Source organism: Mustela lutreola, chromosome 5 (genome assembly GCF_030435805.1).
Source record: "Mustela lutreola isolate mMusLut2 chromosome 5, mMusLut2.pri, whole genome shotgun sequence".
Lineage (NCBI taxonomy): Eukaryota > Metazoa > Chordata > Mammalia > Carnivora > Mustelidae > Mustela > Mustela lutreola.
In genome coordinates, this window is record NC_081294.1 from 45,864,101 (window position 1) to 45,876,982 (window position 12,882).

General features: G+C 49.0%; 2 protein-coding genes across 3 annotated transcripts; both read left to right on the plus strand.

Annotated features, from left to right (window-relative positions):
- The first annotated feature begins 675 nt into the window (after positions 1-675).
- On the plus strand, positions 676-10,455 carry SAP30L (SAP30 like). Its single transcript, XM_059174110.1, has 4 exons — positions 676-1,522; positions 6,036-6,158; positions 8,371-8,469; positions 10,215-10,455. The coding sequence occupies exons 1-4, from the start codon at positions 1,325-1,327 to the stop codon at positions 10,341-10,343; spliced, it is 549 nt and encodes a 182-aa protein (XP_059030093.1). The 5' UTR covers positions 676-1,324; the 3' UTR covers positions 10,344-10,455.
- Positions 1,394-5,255, plus strand: LOC131831813 (small ribosomal subunit protein uS14-like). 2 transcript variants are annotated; one of them, XM_059174111.1, is made up of 3 exons: positions 1,394-1,522; positions 2,701-2,795; positions 4,957-5,255. In XM_059174111.1, the coding sequence occupies exons 2-3, from the start codon at positions 2,771-2,773 to the stop codon at positions 5,133-5,135; spliced, it is 204 nt and encodes a 67-aa protein (XP_059030094.1). In that variant the 5' UTR covers positions 1,394-1,522; positions 2,701-2,770; the 3' UTR covers positions 5,136-5,255. The 2 variants fall into 2 exon arrangements, with proteins under 2 accessions (XP_059030094.1, XP_059030095.1); XM_059174112.1 differs by lacking the exon at positions 2,701-2,795 and having other exon boundaries at positions 1,438-1,522.
- Positions 10,456-12,882: the final 2,427 nt, after the last annotated feature.

Sequence of the window (12,882 nt, forward strand, 5' to 3'; positions counted from 1 at the left end):
GGGGTCTTCTTCCTCCCTCTCCTCCTCTTTCCGCGCGCACCAAGCCAGTCCGTCTCTACAGTCTGAAGTCTCCGCCGCCCGGAAGCATCCGACTACCTTGCAATACCCGCCATCAGTCCCTCATCGTCTCCTCTGCATGTCTTTCCACGTATCTGTACCGGCTTGTCCCTCAGTCTTTCCCGCCATGTCTGGCTTTCTGTCCTATTTCATCCACCCTACGTCCCACCAGTCTGCGGGTCCTCTGAACCCTGGTTCTTCGGTTTTACCCTGTCTGTCCTTCTCATGGCAGAACCTCTATCCCCGTAAGGTCCCCCCTCAAATACCCCTCCCTATGTTTGTCCCTCGGCACCCCCGCCCACGTCTGCACTTCCGTACGCCCCCGAATGTGCTCCTCCGTTCCGGGAGTCTGGCCCTCTGTCCAGCCAGACCCCCGCTCACCATCCCTCCCCTGGCCTGAAGAGAGTGCGGCCCCGTTCCCCGCCCGCACCGGGTAACTCTTCCCTCTTCCACTTTCTCTACTTTGAACCCATCCCAGCAGAGTCCAGGAAGTAGCCAGGCTCCGAGGACTGGCGGCGGAGGTGCCCAATGGAGCATGCCAGCGGCGGCGGAGGCCCCGCCCAGAGAGCAAACGCAGCCAATGGTCGCGCTGAGGCGGGACTTCCGCTGTCCCGCGGAGGGCGGGGGAGCGAACTGTTGTGGTGCGGAGCCTTGGGCGGGCGGCGGCCGGGCGGCCCAGGGGCTGCCGCGGGACTCGGGGCGCAGCCGAGTGGCTGCAGGGGTGGGGCGAGCCGGACGCGCCCCGGGGCCCGGGCGCCGCGGGTTCGAGGCCGGGCCCCGCGCGGGGAGGCCGCGCCACCCCGGGGGAGCTGCCCGGCGGCGAGTTTGCCCCGCAGCCGAAAGAAGGCGGGAGCCGGCGGGGGCCCTGGAAACCCCCTGGCAAGCCGGGTCCAGAGTCCCCCCGGACCGGTTGCTTCCTGGGACGCCCTCCCGGACGCCCCCGCCGAAGGGTAACGGTTCTGGGCCCCCGGCAGAAGGCACCTCCGGGTGACCCCCGGCGGGGCCCTGCGAGCCGCGGGAGCCGACCCCGGGGCCTCGAGCGGGGAGTAAGAGGCTTTCCGGAGGCGCGGGGCCGGGGGCCGAAGGAGCCGGAGCGCGGCGGAGCAGAGCCGGGCCTCCCCGGCGCGGGGCAGAGCAGCGCCTGGTCTGGAGACGGACTCCGGGACCCTCGGGTGCGGGGGCCTCGGCGACCTGCCCCGCTGGGTGCGCGGCCGCAGAGTGGCCTACAGGGGATCCTCCCGCAGAGGGGCCGGCCCGGGGCGGGGAGATGAACGGCTTTAGCACGGAGGAGGACAGCCGCGAAGGGCCCCCCGCCGCCCCCGCCGCCGCCCCGGGCTACGGCCAGAGCTGCTGCCTCATCGAGGACGGCGAGCGCTGCGTCCGGCCCGCGGGCAACGCCTCCTTCAGCAAGAGGGTCCAGAAGAGCATCTCGCAGAAGAAACTCAAGCTGGACATCGACAAGAGCGTGAGTCCGCCCCCGCCCCTGGCCCCGGCTAGGTCCCCGCGCGCCGCCACCCTTCGGCCGCTGTCCCTGGCTGCGGGCCGGACCCCGGGGCCCTCCCCGCCCTGGGCCTCGCCGCCCTTTATCTGCAAACTGGGGAGTTGCACTCGGGATTTCAAAGGCCGCTTCAGCGCAGACGGGCTCGGACTGGGATTCTGCCCAAATCCGGGGAGTTGGGGGGCGGAGGAAAGGGGGCTTCAGAGGACCTTTCCTGCCTGGGAACACTTAACAGCAGTTTAGGGCTTATTGTAGTGGTTTAGATATCGGGGCCGAGAGACTTGTGTTAATTCTGTTGGCCCACGAAGGAGCAAGTGTTGGGGAGGGGGTGATGAAGGGACCCAGCTCTTCTTCAACTTCTCTCTCCTCGGAACCCTGTTATACCTTCAGAAAAGGAAAGGTGGCAGTTACTTCCCACTCCCCCCGCCCCACCCCCCTGCCGCGGCCTTGGCTTCTGCCGAGGGTCACCGAGCTCGCTGCTTCGCATGCAGCTACGGGGAGGTGGAATTTTCAAGGATGAGGCAGAAATAAGGCCAAGACCAAGTCTTGGGAGGAAGCTCTTTGCAGTCCGAGTGATGGGGAGGAAGAAAATCACCTTTCTTAGGGGTAGCTTCTTTAGAAAGGCGTTGGGGAGAGCGCTTTGAATTTGAATAGAATCGCCCTGTGTTTTGTGCCTAATCATAGGAAAACTTTCCCCGTGTGATTTCACCACTTCTAGTTAACAATTCTAAAGATGTGCCTATTGTCAACCAATTAAGAACTTTTTAGTTTGACATCTGTTGCTGCAAGCTTTAAGTGGCTGCCTTGTGATTAGGAATTGGAAATGAGTTAAGGGATATTTAATATTCAGGTAGCCCAGCTAAAAGCTCAGGTGGTTAACATCCATTCTCTTTTAGGATCAAAATTCCACTGTTGAGGGAAATTAGAGATTGCTTTTTAAACTGAAAAGACATGCACTTTTCTTCTTCGGATCTTACAGGTGAAACTGAGGCCCAGAGATAAGAAGTGACAGTGCCAACCTCACCCAGTGACTAAGAGGCTGGTTAATTTCTTAAATCCATTATCTGACTTACTTCCAAGCCCCATGCCATAAGCCTTGATTGATGAAGTCTTAATAAATAAAAAATCTTTGCCTCTTCTTCCAGGCTCTTCCCTCCTACCAGCAATTTATTTGTATTATGTTAACAATTGCAGTACATTTGCCACTCTTGGAAGATGCTGTTTTTTAAAATGGCTGGGGGTGAGTTAATGACTTTCTTACTACAAATCTATCAGTGAATGAATGAAAGGAATTCATGGGAGAGCAAACAACTGGCTAGACACTAAGGAGGTCCAGATTAGGACATGTATTGAAATGAAGTGCCTAATTCTAAGACAGCAGTGAGTTCATCCTCTTGGAAACGCTGCCTACCTATTGTGTAGGTGGTTGGGAGCCTTTGCCTGAGCAGCTTATGTTTTCCAGTCCTCAAAAAAAAAAAAAAAAAGAAAAGAAAAGAAAAGAAAGAAATTTCCAGCTCTTTTAAATCCTTGGATGCCATGACATCTGAGCAACTGTGCTGCTACCACTGGGGCTCCATTTACCCAGTGACCTCGCTGGGAAACCTGTGTTGGGCTATGTTGGTGGTTTCACACACACTGCCTACAACAGAGGCAGCATGAGCCTGGCAGTGGAGTTCCCCAAAAGTGACGCTTTAGAGGAGTAGTGTTTCAAGGTGGAATTACTCACAATTTGTTTCTAGGTGGTGGTGCAGAATCATTATTTCCGAAGGGGATTCTACTTCATTCTCACAGGCTTGGGCAGGAATTCAATCTAAGAAACTGCCATGTTACGAGAATTTTTAGCTGTTACAGAAATTGAAAGAGAAAAGAAAAACACTGGAGCCTTTGCTGCCACCCTCCTTCCTCCACCTCTACCCCCAAAGGCCTCTGAGCTCTGAAATTTCTGAAAACCGGTACATATTTGAAAATGTTGAAGGAGAAGTAATGACTGTTTATCTTGTAAAAGGGCCTAGCAGAGAACCTTTTAAAATAATAGCACCAGAAATCCAACTCAGGCAGCTTACACTCAGTTCATGTAGACATTGGCTGTGCTCTATGAGCTATTGATACATAACATGCTTTCAAACATTCCTCCAATTGACATTTTCTGCTTTATGCTGGAGAAAAGTAGAAGTTGAGAAGAGTATAAAGAAAATGCTGGGGTATGGGGCACCTGGGTGGCTCAGTGAGTGAAAGCCTCTGCCATTGGCTCAGGTCATGATCCCAGAGTCCTGGGATCCTGCCCCACATCAGGCTTTCTGTTCAGTGGGGAGCCTGCTCTCCCCGCCCCCACCTGCTTCTCTGCCTACTTGTGATCTCTGTCTGTCAAATAAATAAATAAATAATTTAAAAAGAAAGAAAAGAAAATGCTGGAGTAGGAAAGGACACGAGGGGTCAGAAGGCCTGGGTGACCTTGGCCAGATCATAACAAGATCTGTGTGACTTCCGTTTATCTCTATAGAAAATGAGATCAGGGCCAGTGGGGTTATAGTGGTGATTGCTAAGTTCTCTCCCATCCAGAATTCCATTATTCTAGTGTCCTGACCTAAAACCTCCCAGCCACAGCTTCAGGAAATCACCTGTTCTCCTACCACGTATGTCCCTCTACGAAGTTGAGCAGCTGCTTCATCTCAGAGTTTCCATATGGTACTAGCCAACATGAGGGCCAGCTTCCCGTCATGGAGGAGTAGTATGCTTTCTTCCCTGGTGACAGCATGGCCAGTGGTCTGTGCATTGACTAGGAGGGGTTTGTTGGGACAATGACACAGGCTGTGTCCAAAAGTCCTTTGGCAGAGTGGACTCCAGCCAAGATACTCAAATTTGTGACCATATGTAAACGGTGGCTTTTGCTGGCCCACGCAGCTCTCAGACAGGAGGGATGGCACGTGCTGGCGCAGGTACACTCAGAGTGCCTACTGTCTGCAAGTCAAGGCCGCAGAGTAAACCAGAAAGTGCCCGGACCCACCAATCCAACCCAATGAAGGTGCTAATTCACTGACTAAAAAGAAGTTTTCATTATTTTCTCCATGCAGAGATCTGAATCAGTGCTGGCTTCCAATCAGCTTAGTTTTGTCTTAAGAATTTAGGGAATAAATACAAATTCGGAAGTCTCTCAAGAACATTTGTTTAGCATCTGTTCCAGTGTCAACAACCCCAAGGCATTTACACAGGCATTTCATTTCTGGTAGGGTTTGGAGTGGCTCCCCCAGGCACCCTTGGTGCTTCCGTTCTGAAATAAAAACACGTTCACCTCTCAGCTGCAGTTGCCGCCTTCACTTGCCCATATGCCTCCAACCTGCATTAGAAAGTTGGCAGGAGGCGTGCGTGTGCTAGCTCTTTCCTTTCGCCTCATTGCATCCAAGAGAGCAAGATGGGTCACCGGCAGCTCTACTGGAGTCATCTGAGGAAATCTGGCCAGGGTTCTCCTTCTTGCCGCGTCTGCTCAAACCGGCGCGGTCTGATCCGGAAATACGGCCTCAGTAAGTGCCACCAGTGTTTCCGTCAGTATGCGAGGGATAGAGGCTTCATTAAGTTGGATTAAGTGAACTTCCTTGAATGGGTCATCCAAGATACCTACCTGCAGATATCCAAGATACCTATTCACCTTAATGCCATCTCATTGTATATAAAATAAAAATCCTCAAATTATGAGTGCTTTAAAGTGAGGGGAAAAAAGGTCGGCGGGAACATCCAGCTTCTTTCATGTGGTTTCTGGGAGAAGGAGAGTTTCTGCATCTCTTTCCACTTCTCTTTGTGGACCAGATGTGTGGTGGTGCGAGAAGTATAACTGGGATACACAGGAATAACGTTTTTCAGAGAGAGGTCCTCCTGCAGTAGTAGCTGTTGTCAGTGTCAAAGTGGGAAGTCCAGTCTCCCCGTTACACTGTCCCTTCTTTCCTTCTTCCTGGGATATTGCCTTCCAGCCTGTTGTAAATTCACATCTCCTATAGGTCACATCACTCCCCGCTTCTAAAACTTTGGGGGACTCTGTCTTGTCTGAAGGAAAGTCTAAGCTGTTCTCGTGTCCCCTACCGCCGAATCTCCTTGTAGTCTGTATTTGAAACTCCTCTTAAGTCTTGATTCATCTTCTAATTCAGAATCTTTCCTATCTACCCATAAATCCTCTTTAGTCAGAGACCAAAACACTGACTATCCCAGCCACAAGCCTCTCTCCCTTTGGTGAAGCCCTGCCACCTACTGTCTCTGGCCTTCAGGGGGGACTTTTATGAGCTGTTGCCCGGTATGATGGTAGTATTTGTGTCCCTTTGTGGGCTTCTCGTTCTACAACTCAGCAGTAAACTCCTGGAAATTGGGGTCTCCACGTTGCTCTTCCTTCTGTCTCTTCAATGCGTTGCAAAGGAGAGAAGCCCTGTGGCTCGAGAGCTGCCTGTTGCTGTTCCCCTGGAACTGGCAAGTCTCACTTTAATTTGCTTCCCATCAGGTAAGGCACCTGTATATCTGCGACTTCCACAAAAATTTCATCCAGAGTGTACGAAATAAAAGGAAGAGGAAGACAAGTGACGATGGCGGAGATTCTCCTGAGCATGACACTGACATTCCTGAGGTAAAAGTCAAAGAAATCTGCTTGAGAAAGCTGGAAAAGTGGGTTCTAATGTGATCCTTATCTCTGGTCTGGTCTGCTTTTTGGAGTAAATAATTTTAGTCCCCTTTGTTTGCTGTGGTTTATTTGAAAAGCAAATCATAGAATCATGGTAATACTGAATCTGAGACCTGAAAACTTAGAAATGAGTCAGTCTCACTGCCCCATCTTACAGACAGGCATGGAGACCTGAGGTCACACATAGAGTTCGGGGTCTTCCGGCCACTGCCCTGTGCACCAGGCCATACAGCCTTTCTGCAAGAAGCCCCTGATACATTCTGGAATATAACCACAGTGTCAAGTTTCTTAAAACTTTTTTTTTTTTTTTTTTTTTTTTTGCCTTTAGAGTTGGAGACTAAGCTTTGTAAGGATTGGGAGGAGTTCCTGGCCCTCTGTTTTCTGATCTGCAAAATAAAGGTGTACATTGTCAGTTCATACAGCTCTGGTCCCTGGTCCAGGCTGGTTCCCCAGGAGCCACTCCAGAGTCAGTTATAAGGGCCCAGGGTTTCTCAACCCTGGCACTGTTGATATTTGGGGCCAGAGGAGTCTTTGTCGTGGGGGCTGTCCTGTGCATCGTTGGATGGTTAGCGGCATTCCTGGATTCTACCCATTAGATGCCAGTCACCACAGTAGTGACCATCCAGAAAACGCCTCCAGACATTAGAGGATGTCCTCTGGGGGCAAAACCGTTCTTTGCTAAGAACCGTTGCACTGGATGATAAGACCTAGGCTTCTCGAACCTTCAAGGTGCTGGTGCCTATTGAGCAAGGCTACAGGAAGGAGTATTGAATTTTCTTTCTGTCTACGTTGTTTTCACTTAAGACTCAGCAGAAGAAAACCCGTTTGTAATGTACATTGAATATTTGACACATGAATATTTCATAAGGCAACCGCCTGTTAGCGCTCAGAGTGGAAATGACTGCGTAGGAATAGAAAGAGTAGGTGGGCCTTTGTCTGAAGATGTGAAGAAAACCTTTGAAAATAGGGTCCTTTCCCTCCACCCTTCCCTATGTCCCTTTCTCTAGCATTGGTTTACAGCATTTTTCTATTGCCTTCAGCATTAGTATTATTATTTCATAAAGAAATGGATGTATTCAATTTCATTGCTTTTTACAAAAAAAAAAAAAGGGGGTTTGAGGAATGTTTTGAAAAGAATGAAGGACTTTGGTCCCTCATATTGATCATTCATTTTGTTTTTAAGTGCCCTCCACCTGCCTGAAGCAAGAACATCTCTTTTAGAGGCAGGTAAAAGCAGCCCAATGTCTGGGCCTTCAATACTTCATGACTGTGCAGCTTTCCTCTCTTCCTGTGTTAGAAAAAGAAGGGGGGGTCCTTTCCCTCTGTTATCCAGTCATCTGCAGAGATCCCCAACCTAACCTGCTGATTTGTACACTGGCCACAGTAGCTTTCGAGTTTTCTCTGGAGAGTTGGTCAGGGTTCCAGCACCTGAAGGCTGAGCCTAGGGAAGAACTCTGGGAACAGCAGTACCTCCCGTAGTCCTTCCTCACGCCCCGCCATATGGTCCGCTACCAAGCTCAGGCCTGTCTTCCTCCAGGATGCCTGTCTGGGTTTACCTTTGCTCCCCATGCTTGGTGTACCCCTCCGTTATTAGCAGCCTCCAAAGCTCAACTTAAGCATCTCATTTCTGATCACTGCTACAGCAACGTTGCCTGCCCGTCCATCAGTCTTCCCTACAAACCCCCACTAGATCCATCTTCCTGAACATCCCCCCCCCACCACCTGTGTCACTCCTTCGGCTTTTTCAAGACATGCTGCCCTCCAGTCTCACCTTTTAAACGCATCGTGATTACCAATGACACCTGAGTCTGTCTCTTCATCTCCTGGCTTCCTGCGCTCGTGGTCTTTCGTGGTCTTTCTCTCATTCCATAGTCTAGCCCTGTTCTCCTTAGCTTAAGCTTTATGGCTTCCGTGAGCCTCCCGGGACCACCCCTCTCCAGCTAGAACTCTTTTCCACTGTTTGTTTGGGTTTTGATTTTTTTTTTTTTTTTTTTGTCCTCCCAGCCAGTTTTCAGTCCTCAGTGGACCATTCCTAAGACATCTCCGTAGTCCTCTTCCCCACCCCGTCCATCTTAGTGTAGTGCTGGGCACATAATGTGCTCTCGGTGAGCCGTGGCTAGTCAGGTGATGGATAACATGTTTCTCCTCTTCTCTCCAGGTTGATCTGTTCCAGTTGCAGGTGAACACTCTACGGCGTTATAAACGACACTACAAATTGCAGACCAGACCAGGCTTCAATAAGGCCCAGTTAGCAGAAGTAGGTAGACAAATTGCACTGCAAAAAGAGAGAGCCAACACTATGCTTCTGATGGTGATCTTGATTCTCCCTGCTGCTATGCATGTCGATCCTAATGCCCTCTGTAGCTCTGCAAGTAATTCCCTGTTCCCTCTCTTCCTACAATCTAGAATCCCACAGCAGTAAGACCTGGAAAGGTCCTCTTTCTATAAGAGAAATCATGGCACCAAGAGAGGAAAAGACTTGCTTAAAATCAGATGGCAAATTAGTAGCAGAATTGAGCCTGGACTCTTGAGGCTCCTGATTATAAGTCCTGAGCATGCTTTTGTTGGTGCATTTGTTTGAATCTCGTTTTGTAAGATTCTGCATAAATACGGTCCTTCCTGCACATCAGGTATGTCAGATTAATCACCCCAAAACCATTGCTCCTGTTCTGTAGGAGCTGTTCTTTTTCTTCAGTTTTTCCTTTGATTTCTTCTCTGATGTTGGTAATGGAAGTATTTATTATAACGAATAGAACCCAAGAAATTTTTCTCCTACCCTGAGCTCTTAAGACAATTAGGAGAGGGGAATGCTCCCTTGGCCCTTGTTGGAACATACTGACAGCCTGGCTTGATACTTCTGTCCTAGTGGCATTTGTGCAGGTTACCTCTTACCCTCTTTTTTCAATGTGCTTTTCTGCCTACTGTTGAAAATGGGGAAAGTGGAAAAAAGAAAAATACAGTGCTTCCATCCAGACGTCACCACTCTATAGTGCTAGTTCTCGGACTCTTGATCTGTCCCAGCCCCCTCAGTCCATTCAGAAATTTCCTTAAATGGTGACAGCCCCATTGGTTTTTTGGTCTTTCCTTTAGAGGTTTCTTGCCGATACATCATTTTTTCTTAAATTTCCTTCCACAGCGTCTAGATAAAAGATAGATAGAAGTGTACACCTCCTTCTTACCATAAGATCACGTTACCCCTTTGCCAGCATTCACCCTGCTGAAAGGGGTAGTGAGGCGGGGCAGGCGCAAATCTGCATTCTCAGGACATGTAAAACAAAGCCAGGTGTCAGGAGTGCACGGTAAATGAATTATTTTTCAAATGTGATATGTCTTTCAAAAGGCAGCTGTGTACTATTTAGATGAATTCTTGGATCAAATACTTACATCTAACCAATTGGCAATTCATTTGACACAGTTTTAAAAAGACACTTTTGGGGGCACCTGGGTGTCTCACTGAGTTAAGCATCTGCCTTCATTCAGCTCGGGTCATGGTTCTGGAGCCCATGGATTGAGTCCCGCATTGGGCTTCCAGCTCTGCAGGGAGTCTGCTTCTCCGTCTGACCTTCTCTCCTCTCATGCTTGCTTGTTCTCTCTCTCTCTCTCTCTCTCTCTCTCTCAAATAATGCTTTTACAACAAAAAAACACTTTTCTGCCTGGTGGTGCCAGGGCCTGAGAGCTGGTGATGGCAGCAGCTGGCCAAGCAGAGCCATCCCCGCCTCCTCCTCCTTAGGGATGCTCTTGAGATTGTCCCATGATGGATAGCTGGTTGCCACTGAAACAGAACTGCACGTTGGCAATGTTGTGGGTTCAAGTACTGCTTTAAGAGGCCTGGAAACCGAATCACCCTGCCTCCTGGGGGAGAAGAGTGTCTGAGTTCTGCAGCAATCAAAACCCCTTCCTAGTTCTAGACGCCAACCCCTGCTCCCTCTTTTGCGTAGTGCAGGATTTGTGGCCCTGATGTAGGTGATGCTTTAACAGACTCTGGTGTTTTCCCCCACGTAGACCGTCAGCCGACACTTCAGGAACATACCTGTGAATGAAAAAGAGACGCTCGCCTACTTCATCTACATGGTGAAGAGTAACAAGAGTCGACTGGACCAGAAATCGGAGGGCAGCAAACAGCTCGAGTGAGGACTGAATGCATCATGGAATGAAGTATAATGCTGAATGCACAGGTGAAATCTGCGTGTAAGCCCATAAAGACTGTTACATTTTATTGTAAATAAAAAAGTTGAATGATGAATACTGTAAATCTTTTTGGTCAGGAGGATTATATTCTCATGTTCAGCATGTGTATACAAAGACTTTCTTTTAAGGCAACTACCGGACTGAAAAATCAAGAGCACTAAGAGATTTTAAAATGACGTACAGCAGCATTCAACAGCGCATTAAGTCAATTCTCCTGGAAATGTGGGACAAAAAATATGTTGGTACTCACCTTGTACGACCATTCTGCCTTGTGTGAGGTATAGGCCTGGAGGAGCAATGGGGTACAGTCAGCCAGAGGAAGTTGGGAAGTAGGACTTCAGTCATCCTCGCAGGCCATAAATGCTTTGACTTTAATGGAGCTGTTTAGTGATTTGGGGCTCGTGTTTTCAGAAATACTAATCACCAAGAAAGCTGCCAAGGATCATGTGATTCCTCCTCAGAAGTCCATTTCTGTGAATAAAAAGTGACGCCTTGACTCCCTAGGCTCGGGGTCACCAGCAAATCATAGGTTTGAGCAACAGAGGTCAGTGCCATCTGATATTCACTTTTGTGAGCAGTTTGCCTCCCTCTTGGGGGGAGGAAGATGGCTAAAACAACTTTTTAAAGTATGAATAATTACCTGGCTTTTTTTTCAAGTTCAGAAACCCGGATTCCTATATCTTATTATATCAGAGCCAAAGTCTCCTTTGAAAACAAAGCTTTATATCCAAAAGTATGCTTTTACAAACGTTTCTGATCAGTGTGTTGCGGGACAAAGGATGTGAATGGGTGTGGGAGAAAGGAGGAGACTAGGACTTGGATTTGAATTTCTGACCATCTTGACACATATTATGGTCAAAAGTATCATTTTCCTACTCCGTTTTAATCGTGAGTGCTTTCTTAAGCCTTAAATTATAAAAGAAGCCGTGGATGGCCTAGCCTGGCAGAGAGTTTTCATGTCTCATAAACGGCTTCCTCTGAGCATCAGCACAGAGAAGTCCGAACACGACCTCCAGCTAAGCAGTCTGTTCGTGGGGCAGAGGACCATGCTGTCTGTGGACCGGAGACAGGCCACCCCCTCGCTGAAATGCAGTGTGTTCCATTGCAGCAAAGCATTCACCAGTGTTCCAAATGCATGTCTAGCAGATTGCAGCCTTTTTACATATGTATAAATGAATGTACATAGAACATACTCTAGGCTATGAGGGGATCTTGCTTTCATACACCCAGCTGTGGATGGCACATCAAGGTGCTCTCTGAGTGTTTTTAGTCCTTCAGATTCAGTATGTAGAGACTGTCTCGCTGCTTAGAGCTGAAGGATGTTGATGGGCAGACATCAAGAAGGCCCAAAGTTCTGATGCTTATATAGGTCTTTCTCCTGAGAGACTGAGTTAGAAAGTCTTGAAGGCATCAAACACCAGGCCCCCCTCTGTTAAGGGGAATGTTTTCTCATCAGGCCACAGTTTTGGGGGCAGGTAGCGCCTACAGGTGAAGGCCTTGGTCACCTGCTCTCTGGAAATGTCCATCTCTTCCTGAGAAAATCCATCTTTCTGATGTTGAAGCAAAAATTGCTGATGTGTAGGGCATGACACTATTTCTTGAACAGCAATTGGTTTCCTAGTTGAGAGAGACAGCAGTCCATTTGTATACAAGAAGCTGTGGTGTTAGGATCCATCTGTTCCCGGGTCTCTGTGAGAATGCTTTTGTTCCGGTGTGAAGTCTGGGGAAACGCTCACCTTCGACCAGATGCTCTGCACGCTGGAGACCCCCACCCCCACCCTGCCACCTTCCCTTAAAAGAGAGGTGGTTTTGGAAAGTGAAGGCTGTGGGTATCTTTTCAGTCTCTGAAAACATGTCAGATGAGAGGAAAGACCAAACTACATGAACTTACAATTTTCTTGTGTGCAGAAATCTGTTCTTTCATCCAACCACTAAGCCACTTGCCTTAGCCCTTCTGCAGTTTCCCAAGGCTTCATCTGTGGGCAGGCAACTCCTACCTGTTAGAAATGGCCCCGAAGCAGTGGAGTTTGGGGAAAGCAGTGTTCATCATGGCCGCCTACATTTTTTTTACACCTGCCAAGGACTCTTGCGCTTCTCTCCACCTGTAATGTTGCAACATTGCCTTCTCTCCTCTTGGTGCTCCTGGGCAAAACTGGAATGTGAAATCCAGAGCCGACATTTCTCTGCTTAAAGAGTACATACAGTTCCTGCCTCGGCCCAGCCTGGTCTGGTTCTTTCATATGCCCTGACGGTTGTCACGTGAAAGTGCCTGTAGCCTGCCACTCGTGTTGCGTCGACTTAGGGTATTAAAAAGACAAATGGACAAACTTTTTATTTCCATGGACTCTTAGGTTGGCAGCATCACATGAAGAAGTTCATAGTCGAATCCCATGAAAGATTAAAAGCAAAGGCTTCAGGATTGGCACTGGAAAATGACGAGGAATTGCACGTATGCATTAGAGCAGCCAAGTTGTAGAAGTTC

Bases quoted from the DNA above. Each gene is read 5' to 3' on its own strand.
- LOC131831813 (XM_059174111.1), top strand. From the start codon at position 2,771: ATGCTGTTTTTTAAAATGGCTGGGG. The intron at 2,796-4,956 runs GTGAGTTAATGA...ATTGCATCCAAG, and splicing joins GTTTTTTAAAATGGCTGGGG to AGAGCAAGATGGGTCACCGG.
- SAP30L (XM_059174110.1), top strand. From the start codon at position 1,325: ATGAACGGCTTTAGCACGGAGGAGGACAGCCGCGAAGGGCCCCCCGCC. The intron at 1,523-6,035 runs GTGAGTCCGCCC...GCTTCCCATCAG, and splicing joins AGCTGGACATCGACAAGAGC to GTAAGGCACCTGTATATCTG. The intron at 8,470-10,214 runs GTAGGTAGACAA...TCCCCCACGTAG, and splicing joins ATAAGGCCCAGTTAGCAGAA to ACCGTCAGCCGACACTTCAG.